The sequence below is a fragment of the Saccopteryx bilineata genome, chromosome 2, assembly GCF_036850765.1.
Source record: "Saccopteryx bilineata isolate mSacBil1 chromosome 2, mSacBil1_pri_phased_curated, whole genome shotgun sequence".
NCBI classification, from domain to species: Eukaryota; Metazoa; Chordata; class Mammalia; order Chiroptera; family Emballonuridae; genus Saccopteryx; species Saccopteryx bilineata.
This window is the reverse complement of record NC_089491.1, coordinates 233,821,641-233,838,504: the sequence shown is the minus strand read 5'-3', so window position 1 is coordinate 233,838,504 and position 16,864 is coordinate 233,821,641. Positions and strand designations below refer to the sequence as shown.

At 55.1% G+C, this 16,864-nt stretch overlaps 1 protein-coding gene across 1 annotated transcript; it reads right to left on the bottom strand.

The window, feature by feature from the left end:
- Window positions 1-531: 531 nt before the first annotated feature.
- ROBO3 (roundabout guidance receptor 3) lies at window positions 532-15,981 on the bottom strand. The gene is made up of 28 exons (XM_066259618.1): window positions 15,621-15,981; window positions 12,484-12,810; window positions 12,096-12,253; window positions 11,525-11,645; window positions 11,293-11,431; window positions 10,899-11,026; window positions 10,501-10,625; window positions 9,150-9,321; window positions 8,626-8,831; window positions 8,349-8,430; window positions 7,914-8,079; window positions 7,540-7,706; window positions 6,942-7,063; window positions 6,526-6,751; window positions 6,198-6,319; window positions 5,761-5,932; window positions 5,463-5,648; window positions 4,489-4,512; window positions 4,364-4,406; window positions 4,011-4,150; window positions 3,528-3,722; window positions 3,264-3,402; window positions 2,891-3,103; window positions 2,400-2,551; window positions 2,157-2,267; window positions 1,789-1,950; window positions 1,104-1,294; window positions 532-788 (listed from the first exon to the last, which is right to left on the bottom strand). Exons 1-28 carry the CDS (start codon window positions 15,778-15,780, stop codon window positions 777-779), a joined length of 4,161 nt encoding a protein of 1,386 aa, XP_066115715.1. The 5' UTR covers window positions 15,781-15,981; the 3' UTR covers window positions 532-776.
- Between the last annotated feature and the right edge of the window lie 883 nt (window positions 15,982-16,864).

Genomic DNA, 16,864 nt, shown 5'->3' with positions numbered 1-16,864 from the left:
AGCTAACCAGTGAGTGGCACTGGCTGTGGGTGAGGGGGTGACAGGGACTATGGCATTCATGGCCAAAAGTTTTTAAATTCTGTGTCAGCCAAACCAATCACATCTGGGCCTAATCTGGCCAGGAGGTGCCTGTTTGCACACACCCTCTGTGAGGAGGGGTCTGGGGTTTGAAAAGCCTGTTTTTCCTTCTTGACCAGGGATTTCGCCCATCAGCTTCTCCTTTCTTTGAGTTTTAAAAATTATTATGAGGGCATATTTCCTTGTAAGAGAGAAGATACACCCCCTAAGGGAGGGTCTGGCATAGTTCTCTGAGGGCAGAGAACTCATGGTTGGCTTTTTGGAAAGTCCCTCTGGTTCTAACAGGGAACAGTGACTTCAGCACCTTTGGGAGGCAGGACAGTTGGGTCTCCTAGCCCAGTCTTCACCAAGAGTTTTGACAGAGAAGTTCAAAAGGAAATGCACTGATATACACCTGCCTGTAGCCCCCTTCTTCTCCACATCCTGTACAACACCAGACAAATGGCCCAGGGCTCTGATCAGACTCTTTTATTGCCTTTATTTTTCCCCACAAATGGGTCTTGGGTAGGAAGATATGGAAATAGTAGAGGTGTTTCTCTGGTTTCTCGGCCAGTTCCTCAGGGAGCCCCACCATCTGGGAGGAAAGAGACCCCTGCTCCTCGTTGCACCTCCTCATTTACCAGGGGACGGCTCCCACCCAGGCTCCTGGCCCAGGGACAAGCCTTTCCCCATAGAACTCCTGACACTCTCATCAAGGGTTATCTTGGTTCCTAGAAAGAGAGAAAGAGAGAGGGGCTGGAGAGGCTGGTTTGCCAGGCTGGCCCTGGGCAAGCAGGCCACGGGAGGGAATGTTCTTTGCTCATCAGCCTCTCTCCTGATGCACTTCTACAGGAGCCCAGCCTCCTCTACAATGTGTCATCGTGCCCTCATCCTTTGTCACTGTTCTCCAGGACCCCTCCTGCCCCTCACTCATGGGGCTCCTCCTTTTCACACCTCCCCTGCAAGCCCTACTCTATCTTCCTTTTTCGAGGAAACCCCCACTGTCCCAGTCCTTCAATCTTAATTCGGTGATCCCTGGCCCGCACCTCTCGACATTTCCGTCCTGGCCTTTGGCTATGGCTCCGGCTCCGGCTCCGGCTCCGGCTCCGCCCAGGGCCCCGGGAGCCCCGAGAGCTGCTGGAGCCTCTGGAAGAGTTGCTGCCAGCAGTGGAACAGGTGCTGGTGCCCTGGCCCTGGGACAGGAAGCTTGGTCGGCTGTATGGGAGCCAGGCCTCTTCTGCAGCACAAGAGATAAGGGTAGCTGTGCCCAGGCAGGGGGACAGAACGACACTACTGGCCCACTGTGCCACCCCGACCACCATCCCAGCTCTGGAAGAAGAGTTGAGGGCAGGCAAAGAGTTCAGATCATCTTGAGGGCTGAGAAGCACAGTGCCCAAAACATGGCCTTGACATAACGTGTTTAGAAGCCTGCAGGGAACTCCCTTCTTAGGGAAGAAGGAACAGAACACCCAGCTGCTATTCTTGTCATTGGGGTTTCAGTCCTGAGAAAGGATACAACTTGGGAACCTCAGGGGATTTTGCTCAAAGACAGCTGGGGAGACAAGTGTCTTTGATGTTGATCAAATGTATGAACCCAACTGAAAGTGAGGGGTGAGCTGGGTTGACATGAGTCCATCAATGGTATCATCTGTACTATACTGTCAGCCTCCAGTCCTAAAGCCCACCTTCTTATATAGGAGTGGCCCTCCAGCCCACCTTGGCCCTCCTTACCATCCAGGAGGGGGCCCCGATGGGCCCCCAGGGGCCCCACCTGCACCATTCTTTTCTCCCTACTGTGCTCCCGTTCCAAGGAGGACATGCTGCCTGCTGCTCTCAGCCCTAAGGCCCAGCTTGCCTCTTCCTCTGGTGGTGGCAAGGGTGGTGGGGGCAAGTCTGGGGAGAGACCTGTTTCAGCAGAGTCTCCTGCTTCCCTGATGCCAGTCTCTCCCACTCTCATTCCCTGGTACCAGGAGGCTGAGAATGAACAGCCCAAGATTTGGGTTTGCCTGCTCCCTGCCTCAGCCTTCAGAGTTCACCCTCGGTTTCCTGCCCATCTCCACTACTGCTTGTCACCATTCCCCAGACCCATGGCCCCTCACCCCCAGGACTGTGCTCCCGCCTGTAGGGAACAGCCTTGGGTTTCTTCCGAATCTGGGCACGGGGCCCTTGAAGTGAAGGGGTCATCTCCCCAGGCACCAGCCGGGTTCTCCCTGTAGCATCAGGAGATGGGAAGAGGAGCACGTAAGAGAGAAGGTCTGGAAAGGGGCTTGAGGGGGAAGGGCAAACAAGCTCGGTGAGGGGTGTGCGGCAGTGGGGGCTAGTTGAGGGTTCTACAGACTCACCTGGGGCACTGCTGGCTGTACTAGGGACAGGGCTGGGCCTGAAGTGGTGGGAGGCTGTGGGGACAGCCCCCAGGCCCGCAGGCCTCCCTTCGCGGTTATTCAGAGTGGGCTGGGACACACTGAGAGGGGAACTTGGCTCAAGGGGCACCCTCCTGCAATGACATACGGTCTTAGCATCTGTTCCCTCAACAAACCCTAAGTGCCTGCGATGTGCCAGGCATTGTGTTAGATACCTAGTCTAGTGTCAGATGAACAAGACACAGCCAGCCCTCACCAAACTCCCAAGCTAGTGCAACATGAGGAAAGCCATGTCTTTGAAACACTCCAGGAGCTTACAAAGTCATTCCAATGGAGAAACAGTCTGAAGGCAGTGAGAGACCCTGTTAGCCTCCAGGTTTCTCCCCAAATCATACTTCTACCCTCATACAGCCATGAGACCTCTGTACCCCCAATCCATCCATCCACTGAATAGGTACTATTCTCCTCCCTACCTGGGCATCTGGTGGAGATGGGGAATGTCAGTGAGGGGCTGGGGAGGGTCAGGAGGTGATGGGGTGAGAGTAGCTGTGGACTGCTGTCCACAGGAAGGTGTGGGAGAGGTGGTCTCCCCTTGGGATGCAGGGACCAGGCACCCTCCACTGGAGCTGGGCTCTGCCAGGTGGCTCCTCCCAGGCACTGGTGGGCACCACTCTCCTGGCTCTGAGCTGGGGAAAAGAGGCAGGAGGGTGGGGACGACTGAGTAATTTCCATACCTTCCCTTGGCCTTCCTGTTGCCACTTTCCTTCCTCATCCAGCTCTACCCTCCTCTGTAGGTGGCCCTGGGCTAGTCCCATGTAGGGTATCTGTGGCAAGATGCATCCTCACCTGTCCTCAAGTTCCTGCTCAGGTCCCGCGAGGCAGCTCAGTTCACAGGAAGGAGGAGGTGGCGGCAGGGCTTCTGGCCAGTTGAGGGAGGGCATCTGCACAGGTTTCCCCAGAAGCTTCACTTTCCCTCCCCGGGGTTCTGAGGAGCATAGGGGAGGCATACCAAGATATGGGCAGGAGAGAGGCAGAGATGAGACATGTCAGAAGAAGTGCTGGGCTAGGTCCCAGAAGGGAAGAGTGGGGTATGAGGAACTGGAGTCATACCACTGTCCCCCTGGCTCCATTCCGGGGGAGCATACTGGCTCCAGGTGCCCAGGTCCCCTGAGGAGTTTGAGGGGAAGCCCCCATGGAAAGTCTGCAGTTCCTCCCCAGCTGGGTCAATGGTGTTATAGACAGGACCCTCGGGAGAGGCAGTAGTGCCTCGGGCCGTCTGAGCCAGGTAAAGGGAGATTCCAGCTTCTGAGGAGAAAAAGGGAGACCCAGGGGAGGAGGCAGGGGCAGACACAGAAAACAGAGGACAACAGGAGAATGGAGGGCAAAAGGAAATCCCACCAAATCAATTCTCCCGCTACTCCAAACCTTCCTTCCCAACCAGGGTATAGGTGAGGCATAAGGGACACTCCTCCAACTCACATCCTCCTGAGGACTGACCAACCTCAAGTGGTCCCCTCAGTGTGCCCCGGCAGATTGAGAGGAGAGAAAGGTACTGTGGCCAGGTGGGCCCTTGACGGAATCAGAACTCCTCACCATTGTAATATCTGTCGTCTGGGTCAGGATTGCTGGGGCAGCAGCTTTCCCTGGGTTCCTGGGCTGAGGGGCTTCGAGATGGGTGGGGCCAGGAGTCTGCTAGCCAAGGGTAGGGAGCAGGGCCAAGGCCCACTGGCGGCCTGAGAGAAAGCATGTGAACGTTGGCGCACAGAGCCTGAATCAGAGGCCAGGGAAGGTAGTTGAGGCAGGGGCAGTCAGAGGATATAGGACAGTGGTGGCGCTGTCTCAGGTGGGGGCAGGTCCCAGTGAGAAGACAAGGAGGCCTAGAGAGGATGGGGCGTGGTCTGTTGGTGGAGGAGACTATTCCTTAGGAGATAAACTGAGAGAATTACCTGGAACTGGCTCCGGAGAGGCCCTCTGAGTGTGGGAAGGACACTGGGGAAAAGGAGGGGAGACTGGATGAGAGAAGAGCTGGTATTGGGGTCTAAATACCACAGGGCAGTCAGTGGTGGCTTACCTGCAGATGTGTAAGCAAAGGACGCTTCCGAAAAGGATCCCATGGGAGAAAGAGAGGGAAAATGGAAAAAGGATCAGAAATATCCACACTCTTATCCACTCCCTAACCCCGTCCCAATTCCACCACTCAGGCAGTACCCTAGACCAGTTTCTCATATGTGCCTTGACTGGGGGCCTTCAGCAGACCGAGTAACTCCTTGCTGGAGCCAGCGACCTTGGGTCCAAGCGCAGGTGAGCTTTTTTGCTCAAGCCAGATGAGCCCGCGCTCAAGCTGGCAACCTCGGGGTCTCCAACCTCGGTCCTTCCGCATCCCAGTCCAACGCTCTATCCACTGCGCCACCGCCTGGGCAGGCCCTGGACCAGTTTCATTAGAGCGAGATGAACTCGGGTGTCAATATAGTTCTCAAGTGATTCCCCTGTGTAGTCAAGTTGGGAACCACAGATATAGGTGCTCTCAGAACTCTCCAGACGCGCCCCTTACCGGGTGTAGCAGAACCCCAGTCTCCGCCTTTCAGTGGGCCGGCCCTTCCACCCAAACCTCGCCTCACAAAGCCAATACCTGGGCTCCTGGCCACACCCCTCCAACCAGGCCCGCCCCCACGAGTGCGTTTCTTCTCCGGACTTGGCCCCACTTACTGACCCTGACTGCAGAGCCTGCTTTCTCTTCCCGAGGCAGCTTAAGGGCACGTCTTGCCCATGCCCAGACTCCTGTGTCGCCCCTCCGAACCCCTCTCCTCCCGCTCAGTCCCGCCGCCTTCTTGATGTGCGGTGCGTGCCCTGCCCCTCTCCAAGGGGCTGAGCTCTGGCGCACCCCGGCCCCCGCCTCCTACTCCCTCTCTCGGTCCCGCCCGCCTTCCTCTGTGGAACTTGGCTCCAGGCTCCGTCCGCTCTCAGGCCCTCGGTGCAGTCTCCCCGTGTCCGAGGGCGCCATTGGCCCGCAGACCCCCGGTCCGCCGCCCCACGGCCGGGTCTCACCTGTGTAATGGCTGAGCTCCTTGCGCTGCCTGCGGCGCCGGCAGAAGGCGCCACCGAGCCCGAGGAGCAGTGCCCCGCAGGCCGCGCCACCGCCCGCCAGAAAGGCCGGCTCTCGCAACACCCTTGCCAGCCGCTCCGCCAGCCCCTGGCCCACCTCGATCGTGGGCTCCAGTTCCGGTGGGGTCGCTGTGGGGGTCAGAGCCACGAGTCGAGTAGGGGCCTGGAAACCCAGGAGCCATTCCGAGACCCCCGTACTTTCCCAGCCTCGCCCTCCCACCACCCTCTCCTCCGGACTCACGCAGTTGCACCCACACCAGGGCACTGGCCACGCCCACGCCGGCACTGGTGGCCGCTGCGACCTGGATCCGGTAGGAGAGACCTGGCAGCAGTCCATGGAGCACCGCAGATCGCGCCCAGCCTGACGTAGACCGATTGAGGTGGAAGCGGCTCTCGTTCCCCAGGCACCAGATCTGGGGAGTCCGAGACCCAGGTTTAGAGTCAGAATTGGGATTCTGGCCTCATGTGGAAACTTGACGCTCTGAATGGCACGGGGGGGGGGGGGGGGGGGGGGCTTAGCTAAGCGTAATTCAGCTTAGAGAGAACACTCTGAAACCTCTCTCCTCTCCCAGAACCTCATCCCTAGCCACCTCATCCCCAACCACTCTTAGGTTTCTTTCCTAATCCTAGCCTTGAATCTTCCTCTTCCTCCACCCAGACTCTTCTCACACCCTGTACCTGGTATTCCTTGATGACTCCATTTTGCTGGGAAGGGAGTGGAGGTTCCCAGGACACAGTGATACTGCTGTTGCCTTCACCCCCCAAGGCTACTGCCACTCCCTGGGGAGGACCACTGGGGGCTGGCCAGAGTGGAACAAGGTGAGAAGGAAAGTCATTGCAAACTGCCCCTCAGGCACCAACCTCCCCAATCCCAGCTCTAACATCTTAGGGAACTTAGTCACCCCCTTCTCACCCACTTGCCTTTCTCTCCCCTTGCAATCTTTCATCTTCCCTCACTCCCACTTCCCTCTTCTACATCCAGCATCTTCACACCCTGCTCTCTTACCCTCCTCAGGAGTGCTCCTGGTCACCAGGAGACTGTCAACACCCAGCCCCTCCTGGCCTTGGGCTTGCACCTTGATCTGAATTTGGGCCCCTGGAGGGAGTCCTCGTAGCACAGTACTTTGCTGGCTTGGGGACTTTAGGTCCAGCACTGTCCAGCTTCCACCACCAGGACCTGCTACCCTCCAAGACACCCGGAAACCTTGCACCAGCTGAACTGGGCCATCTACCTGTATGAGACAAGAGTAAGCATACCAGGAGGAGAGGCTTGGGCCACACAAGTCCTCCAGGCCCCGCCCCTCCTCCATTCACCCACCTTCCCCAGCCATGCACTCCCCACTCTTCTGTACCCATTCTTGGAGGCCCCCATGTCCCCCATCAGTATTTCTGCCCTTCACCTCAACCCTATGCCACACTCACAGTCCAGGACACCTGCAGGGTCCGGGGCCCAAGGACTATGGGCTCCTGCATACGCACAATAACTTCAGTCAGCCCAGGCTGGCCTCTCCATGAGTCCTCCACTGGCCTGGATAGGTTGCTGTCTATTGACCAAAAAGCCCACTCAACAGGGACCAGCAGGACAGGGAGTCAGGACTGACAGTGCACTATGTCCTGCCTCTGCCCTGCCCCCAAACTGTACTACTTAGTGCTCCAGAGCACATCCCAGGGTCAAGAGGGGCTGGTCAGGGGAAAGTTTCCAAAGGTGAGCCTTCTAGTCCTGATAATCTACACACATTGTGGGTAAGGGACCAGAAGTGAGAAATTACCAAGGTAACTAAACATTCTTTCCCCTGCTCACCCCCACCCCTCCCTTTCTTCCTCCCCCTCCCTCCTCCTCTTCCTCCTCTTCCTCCTTCTTTTTCTCTTGTTCCCTCAATGAGAGGGAAGCATGACCTCCTGTTTCAGATCAGTCACCAGTATAGAACTGGCACAGCAAGAAAGAGCTGCCATGGTTTTGTGGGAGGGGTGCTATGTAGTGTTATACATCGTAACTATGAGCCAGGGACGCTGACCTTACCCTGGGTGCGGACAGGCTCAGAGACAGGGCTGGGCTCACTGAGGCCCCAGGCTCCCACAGCTCGCACCAGGAACAGATAGATGGTATTGGGCTGCAGACCGCTGACGGTGTGTGTCTCCAGCTGCACACCATCTGCCACTGTCCGCCATGTGTTGCCAGCTGCTTGGCTGCAACAAGAAGGAGGAGATAGAGTTATCCAAGCCAGAGACCCCCACTCTGCCTACTCCATCTCATCCCTTCTCAATGGCCCCCTACTGCCTCCTCACCCTGAGAGACAAAACTGGCAAACCTCTCCCCATGATAGCAAAAACCCAAAAGATATAAGGTCACCTCCTTTTAACTCTCCATATTTGCACTCAAAACTTTCTCTGTACCTGAAAGCCTCTATCACATAAGAGGTAACCATGGCCCCAGCCTGTGGGTTGGGCTTCCAGGTCAGGGTAATGCTATTCTTGGTGATCTCCGTGACCACTGGCTGAGAGGGAGGCCCCGGAAGGTTACTGGGCTCTGTAGTCAGGTCCGGTAATTCTCCCCAATCTTCTGCGGTGAGGAGATAATCTTTAAGTAGAAGAATGGGGAAGGAAGTAACCTGCCTCCTTCAGAGATGAGTTGTGACAATGGTGAGGGGGCATGGTACACTAACCCCTACTCACATCTGCCTCCCAGGCACCACTTCTGTCTCCTCCTCCCCCTACCATGGTCATGGCATTGGAAAGATAAAATCAGTCCTGGGATTTGATCAATATTGACTGCCTTTGAAGAATGCTTGGAGAAAAAATGCTAGCAAAGGGAACAATGGAAAAACTCACCCCGCCTCCTAAGCCAGGCACTCCATGTGGCCTCTCCTGTGGAACTCTTGGCCACACAGCTGTAGAAACCCATGTCCATCTCCTGCAGGAGAGGGGAGAGGACTAGCAAACCAGGAGTGAGACAAAGTAGAGTGAGAGGGTGGAGGTGGGTTTTCAGAAGGATGGGGAGGATGCTGTCTCAGACCACCTTACTCTAGGTAGAATGGAGTGAGAGTCCCAGTAAGTATTTACTGGAATTGGACCTTCTCAGTTACTTGGGCCCCAGGGTGAGACTCACCTGTACATTGGCAATGTACAGAGTACCATTAGCCATCAGGTTGAACTGAAGGTCATCTCCCAGCAGCCACTGCCCATCTTTCTTCCATTGAACACTAGGCTGAGGGTTCCCAGTCACTCTGCATGGCAGCCACACAGAGGAGCCAAGTGCCAGTGTCTGATTTGCTGGTCCCTGGAGGATGATGGGAGGCAGCCCATCCATCGAGGCTGAGAGAGGAAGAACTTGGGTAACTCAGAGAAGGGTCCTCGGTTCAGGCAACCAACCCCTTGTCCTCATTCTCTGCTCCTTCACATATCCCCCTCCCCCAGAGATTGGAGGGATTTCCATAACCAGATGTAGTCTCTGCCTGAAATGAGCCATCTATTAGTGGCGTCTGTGCCTAATTTCCAAACTTCAAGGACATATCTCAGGAACATGCACTTCCCCTTACAGACATATTGTAGAGAATCCAAGAAAAACAGATCTCTTTAAGCCATTATCTCCTCCCAGGCCACGGGTCCTGTCTCATCTCCATAGGCACATACCTTCTTTTACCTCCAACAGAGCCTTGGCCAGGATGCTGCCAGCCACGCTGACAGCCTGGCACACGTAGTAGCCAGCATCCCCACTCTGCACTTCAGTAATGTTGAGCTGGCCTCTGGGAGAGACTGAGAAGCGCCCTGTGGGCTGAAGAGACTGATTAGGGAAAAGCAGGACCTGGGGACAGAGTAAGGAACCAAGGTAGGGAATGAGAAGGCAGCTGGCAGAGAGCACTCCCCGTTCCCATCAACACCAGAATCCAGAGCATTCTTAAGGTTTTAATTCATACTCTGTCCTCAGCAAGTTATGTGCCCTTGGACAAACTAGTTAAGCCTATTCACAAAAATGAGCAATTTTATTAGGTGATTTGGGGATGTACTTCCCAAATCTGTGCAAGCTATTTAAACTTCCTGAGCCCTAATTTCCCCAAATGTGATCCTTAGAGGATAGTTATGAAGATTAAATGAAGTGATCATATGAAGCTCTTTTAATATGTTTGTGAGAAATGTTAGACACTTTCCCCTTCTTTCTAGTTCTAACATTTTACATTAGCTACATATACAGAAGGCAATGAAGTAGGTTTGGGTCCCAGGATAAATGGCACCATGCTGTGCCCTGACTGATACCTACTCCCACCCTCTACTACTGCTACCATCAGAATTTTTATTCATTACAGAAACTAATGAAGATGCAGCAGAATCTGAGGCTAGAGAAGACGGGAAAATCATGGCAATGGATTTGGAATGAGGTCATAGGTAGCCTGCTTTCTCAGTGGGGTAGGGTTAATCAGACTTATTTTATTATACTGATCTTGTTTCCTAGTAGCAAGATTCCCACCCTTCCCTTACAGGATGTTAATTATGTTGTAACTTTCTTTAATGTTCATTCCAGTTGTATATTCAGGGATTTGTTTGCTAATCTTGAAGAGGATGACTGTGAGTGCCCCCTGGTGGAGGCTTCTTATAAATAGAAGAGCAAGTCATGTTCTACCCTGAGCAGCTTTGGTCAAGTGCTACTAGCTTTCCAGAACAGTGTATTAAGCCCAAGGCCCCAAGGGTCTGGATAAGGAGGGATCTAATTGGATTTGTTGTATCCTCAAAACAGCCTTGACCCAAAGAGAAAGATTCCAAGGAATTACTATACAGGAATGTTCCATACCACGTAAATATATTATCATGGATTTTTTAAAATGTTGTATATGTTCATTATCTTATTTAATCCTTCTAAATAACCTACAAGTGTTCCTGAGAGGACCAAAGTAAAGTAGAACCCCGAGAGACGTTTGCAGAATGTAGAAGAGGGAGGCTAAGATGTGGAGGAGAAGCTGGTGGGAAGACCCTTGGATCTGGCACCTACTTGACTTCCCTCCTTCTGCCAGAAGATGGCAGGCGGGGGATTTCCTTTAGTCTCGCATTGGAAAGTCACGCTCTCTCCAGTAGCTGCCATCTGGTCCTGGGGCTGGGTCACCAGCTGAGGTGGGACTGCCAAGGGGTGGGGAGATAATGCAACAGGGAGTCAGGGGTAAGAAGGGAGACTGAGGAACAAGAGAGAGAAGCCCAACCTTGGCTTAAGTAGGAGCAGATATTCATCCATCTCTTGCTGAAGCCTGCTTAGCTATCTCCTTCTCTCTCTCCTACAAGTCTCAGGTGACCCCACATCTCCCACTGTTCTTTCTCTCTCATTTTCTACTTTGGCCCACCCTCCATCTTCCCTCATTTCATCCCTGCTGCAGGCAGTCCCAGGTGGAGCCTCACCGTGAACACTGAGGGAGCCAGATGCTTCCGCTCGGCCCACGCTGTTCTCCGCCACACAGGTGTATGTCCCCTCATCTTCAGCACTCACACGCCCAATCCGAAGGCTGTGGTCGCTCCGGATCTCATACCTGTCCACTCCCCACCCCCAGCCTGGGTTGGCCACAGCTACAGGCCCCACAGTCTCCCCCAAAACAGACACCAGGGCAGGGCAGATAGATAAGGCTGGCCTCAACAGGGATAGAGGCTCTGTGAATGGAGGTGGGGATTGAATAGGGCAGGGCCACAGGCTCTGGGAACAGACTTCTCTGGGGTATCTGCCTTCCAGTTTTCTAGGGCAGGGTACACTCTTGGGCTGCTTGGGTCTCCTCACAGGCAGGAGGAAGGGGATTCTCACCTGCCTGTGGGAAGTTCTCCATCCTCCTTGTGCCAGTGTAGACGAGGTGGGGGATCCCCCTGCACCTCACATGGGAAGTCCACAGGGGCATCAGCCAGGACCACCTGATTCACTGGTCTCCGCAGGAATGAGGGACGCTCTGTGGAGTGGGAATGAGTGAACAGTCAAGGGTATGCACAGCTGCATATCCCCCAGACTCCATGCTCCCATAACTCCAAAACTGTGTGCCTACCCAGTACCAGGAGTTTGGCTGCCCCGCTCTCCCGTTCTCCCGCCATGTTGGAGGCCACACACACATACAGCCCTGCATCACTCTTGTGTGTATGTGACATCATCAGCTTCCCTCCACGGATCTGCAGAGTAATAACAGTAACTTTGGTCCTTTATTGCCATCAAAGCATATTTATTTATTTGATCCTCATAACAAACCCATAAAGAAAACCAATGAATTTGACCCATTTTAGATAGGAATTGTTACGTGTTTTGCCCAAGACGAGACTCAGGTCTGTCTTTTCTCCCATGGGTCCCTGGGGCATCATGCTCCCACCTGTCTTATACCAAGTCCATCCTACCCATCCTCATTTATCTCTCAGTCAGCAGCTGCCTCTCGACCTCTAGTCAGCTAATGCCCTGATTTCAAATCTCCTATCTTATCACCCCAAGCATTGTTTTCGGCCTTCCAAGACCCTTAGATTCGGGCCTTCATCCTTGGAGGCACGTTCCAGACCCCTAGGTATGGCCCCGCCCCTCATGACTGCAGGTCCTGGTCCCCTGTTGGATTCCCAGCCTGGCCCAGCCCTCACCGTGATCCTCCCCTCCTCCTCCCTGACTGGGGCATCGCCCTTCTTCCAGGATACCGCTGGCTCAGGGTGGCCGCGGGGGGGCACACATTCCATTACAGCTGGCTCCCCCACTGCCACCACCACGTTCCCAGGAGACTGCCGGAAATCATCGCGGAGCACTGGAGAGAGAAAGAGAGAAAGCATGAGGATGTATGAATAGTATATAAATATGACCACCCCCTCCCCCGCCACAGGCGTGAAAATATCAGGACCGGGAGTGGGCATTAGAGACCAAATGCATGGTCCCAAAGGAAGACGATGAATCGGCTGAGATCAAGGCTGGTTCTGGATGGGATTGCCCTGTGTCCTCCCGCAGCCCACAGGCTCTAGGATGACTGGGCTCTCTCACCTGCCACTTCCAGAGAGGCATTCCTGCTTGCCGCTACCCCCAGGTAGTTACGCGCTACGCACGTGTAGACACCTTCGTCCGGTCGCGCGCGGCGCCCATGCACGATACGCGGAAAGAAGAGGGCACCGCTGGGCAGCAGCAGGCGGTGCGCGCGCGGGTCCTCGCGTGCGGTGGCCACACGAGCCCCATTTTTGTACCACTCGATGTTGGGCCGGGGCCGGCCCTCCGCACGGCAGGGCAGCGTGGCCGGTTCACCTCGGGACACCAGCAGATCTGGCGGCTGCTCCACGATGCGCGGCATCGCGTCCTCTAACCCGACCCTTGACCCTGGGGGACGTGAGGGACGCCGAGCATTCAGACCGGGAACTTGGGGAAAGATGGAGGCTCTGGAGAGAAAAAGACCCCGCCTGCCACCCTTGCCCACCCTCTCTCTGTGTGTGTAGGGTCCGGTTTCCCCTTCTGGGAAGACGCTCCGCGTTCTTAGGCTGGAAAGGAGGTGTCTGTCTACAAGTGGGCAGATAAACCAAGGAATCAGGACACCCGTCTCCTCTCCTGCCAGATCTAGTGGGGACTAAAAGGCCACCCACACCTCTAGCTGACTGGTTTCTTCCCCCATCCGCATTCGTTAGCAGATGTTCTTGCTCGATTAAAAACTCTAAGCAGGACACCAAGGCCAACACTGGACTCCTCGCCGTAGCGCAGTCCCAGGCAGCAACATGTAGACTGTGGCCAGGCCTGCGTCCCGTAGGACAGGAAACGCGCGAGTAGTGGGCGGGACTGAGAGCCCATGAACAGGCACAGAGCCCTTCTATTGACACCGCAGACTCATGTTTCGGCGTCCTGTGAAGTCACAAGAATTGAACTATGCAAATGATAGTGAAAGGTCAAAGGTTTCAGCATATTTTTCTCCAGGTTGATGTAGCCAAGAAAGGTTAAGAACCATTAAGAAAGGAATTCCTCTCCTTTCCTGGTTCTCTCTAATCTGTTCACCGCTTATTCTGCTCCTGCCCCTCATTGGGGCTACAGGCTTCTGCTCGCTTTGCCTTCTGCAGTAGTTTGGGATCCTGGAGCCTGCAGTCTGACACGCTCAGATATCACCGCTTCATCGAAAGTGATATTGTGACCCCTAGTGGCTAGGAGGCGCCGCTGCCGCCTCACGGAATCTTCACTAATCAGGATCTAACCCGCTTCTGTTCTCCACATCCCCATCCCCACTCCGCTTCTCCCATCCTGTTCCAGAAACCGCTGGGACCTCTGCTTCCAGCCTCGGTGTGGGATTTCACTTCCTACCCGTACTCTTAGAAGTTCCGATGGAGCGGAAACTGATGGATGCCCACAATGGTGCTGTTCTAGGAAAAGTACTTAATGGATAAGGGACAAGATCAGTTTCCATCCCATTTAGGGAAGGGAGTAATGTTCTCGATTTCCCTTCTGGATAGAAACTTCCAATTCTCACCCAATTCCCCTCCATCCCATCCCAGGCCCGGTCTAGGTAAACCCCATGGTGAACAGCATTGGAATAGTTAAGAGCTCAGGGGTTGACTGGGGCAAATAGGGTGGGAATCTCACACTTCGACACCAACTACTGTAAGACATTGAGCAAATTATTTAACTTATCTGAGTCTCCGTTTCTTTATGTGGGAGTATAGAGTTGTCATAAGGCCATAATGTACGAAGCACTTGGGGGAAGGCTCAGTAAATATGGTTGTTCTAAGATTACTTAAGAGTTCTTCCTCCCTGCCCACCTGACCTTATCTGGGCTCCTACAGTCTCTCTACCTGAATCAGATTCTACCAGGCCCCAATATTTCTCTTTGCTCTTCACATAATCATTCGGTGTGATGAAAATAGACGGGTCTGTTATTGCCAAGATATGCGCTGCTTTTGTGACCATCAAGGTACTATCTAACCTCTCTAAATGTGTTTCCTCTGCCACAAATGTTACCATCAATTCCTTCCCTACAAACCTCACTGAGGCAGTATAGAATGAGGACACTCTGTAAGAGCACGAGGTGAGCAGAGGTGTCTGAGGCGTCTGTGAGAAGGGCTCTGTGCTTAACCCCCTGGGAATCTGGAGGTCAGGAAATTGGAGAATCCCAGCTCATACCCCATCTTCCTCCCCCTTCCCTCCCTGCATAGCACACCTCGCTGGTGAGCCCATTTTTCTCTAATTGCTATAAACACAGCTTCAGGATCTCTTTCCCTGGAATTTTCTCCCTGTCATTCCGGGTCTCAGGAGAGGCTTCGACAGAAGCTAATGAATAGCTAACGGTCATGCAAATGAAGCTCTGGGGCTCCTCCCCAGCACCTGGAGTACGCGCGCGCGCGCAGATTGCCCAGGTCCCCTTTCTCGCTGTCTTGGGGTCTCTGGCACAGCGCTCGCCCTAGATTCGAGTTGGCGGAGGCCAATTGATCCCGCCCAGGGAAGAACCAGAGGGAACCAGGGCCAAGACGCCAGGGAACGCGGGAGTTCCCGGCGCGGCCGGCAGGAGGCGAGCTCGGACCTCTCCCGGTCTCCCGAGTGGTTTCAGTCATTTATTAATCACCGTAATTAGAGTTGATGACCTCGCCTCCCGTGCTGCCTGCCCGCCGCAGCTCTGCTGCGTGGGCCAGCTGCGAGCACACCTCTGTGGGGCAAACTGCTAAGTTCCCTGAAATGGTCGCCGCCTCTGTGGAGCTCTGTAGCAAACACATCCAACATTTCACCTTCCTCACCCTCGTCCTAAGTGGGTTCGTGGCAAACTTAGGTTCCCGGAAAAATACCTGCTACATTAGTGGTTCACTAAGTGGCCCGGCTCGACCCAGGACCTTCGGCCAACGCGCCCGTCCGCTGCCCTCCCCGCAGTGGGTCCTGGTCTCTCCTAGCCCGAGCTTGTCCACCCCAGCCACGGCTCTCCTCGCCTGGGACGGCCGGAGGTCGGCTGGGGAGGTAGGGAGAAATGGACTCGGCAGCCATCTCCTCCCAAACCCTAATCTCCGCCGGCACCCCCACTCAGGTGCTTAAAGGCCAAATTATCGCTTTGTCCCCACCGCCTAGAAAGGCACTGGGAGGTGTCCCTCGGTCCCGACGTGGGACAAGAGTTCTTGGTCACTCCCTCCACGCCGCCCTCCCACTTTGCCCACGGGACAGGGGCTTACCGTTGAGAAGAGGCTCGCCAGGGGACAGCAGGCTGTGGTTGAGCGCCGCCCCGGAGGAGTTGAAGCCGAAGAGCAGGTCGCTGGAGTTGGATATGTCCCCGGCCAGAGAGTCCGCGAACAAGTTCATCTGCAGCAGCGTTTTGAGCAGGTAGCGCAGCATGGCGCGACTCGACTGGGACCGGGACCGGGGCGGGGGGCTCGGGGCCCAGCCCCTGGGTCTGAGACCCGCGGGCCGGGAGCCGCAAGCCCCTCTGCCGCCTCTGCGCTCCGCTCCAGCCACGGTGCCGCTGTCCCGCCGGCCGGCGCCTGGGTGCCGCGTGCCTCCGCGCGCCCTTCTCCTTCGCTCGTCCTTCTCTCCACCCCTCAGTGCGGCGGTCCCGTGGGAGTTAAGTGACGGAAAGCAGGTGCCAGGCCGATCACAGCGTAATTAAGGGATTAATCCGCCAACCTCCACCCTCCCATCCCCGCCCCGACGGCCACTAGCAGGACCAGAGACTAGAGTCGCGAGTTGGAGTCCCCGCCCCGATCCCGGAGTCGGGTTCCGGACAGCGCGGGAGAATTTCCCTCCTTTCTTAAAGAACTCGAGATGAGAAAGGAGGCTCTGCCGGACTCTGTCCTGCCTGACGTAATAACAGAAATCCCTTTTCCTGGTTTTTAAGGAAACTGAGGCAAAATCTCCATTTCCTCCCGGGTCCCAGAATTTATCCGCGGAAGTGAGGGAGACTGGGGTGGTTTGGGGCATGAATTAGGGGTGGTGGAAAACAGTTCCACAGGGGATGAAGTGGGCGTCTTGCCCCTAATCTAGCAGTCCCTGTAGAAGACCCAGAACAGGCATTAAACTGCAGAGGGGAAGCCCCGGGACACAGAGGCATCTCGCATCGATTTGCAGACTTTTGCATTACTTTGCTGTGTCATTTTTTAAATTAAATTGTTTCACCTTTTTGAAGAGACTGAAGGGGAGCCAGGGAGTGTGAGACGAACACAAAGAGCAATACTGCTTCTGTCGAGGCAAGTGCAAAAGAAGAGATGGGGGTGATGCAAAACTCGTGCAAATCTGCCCAAACCTGATAACGTTCTAGGGGTGGGGGGGTGGTTAGGGGAGGACACGACCCAGTCTCAGCCTGCTCCTGAATTTTCCGGAGTTCTTTTTACCTGAATATCTCCCAGTCCCACACCCCCACACACACACACACCACACACACACACACACACACCACACACACCACACACACACCACACACACA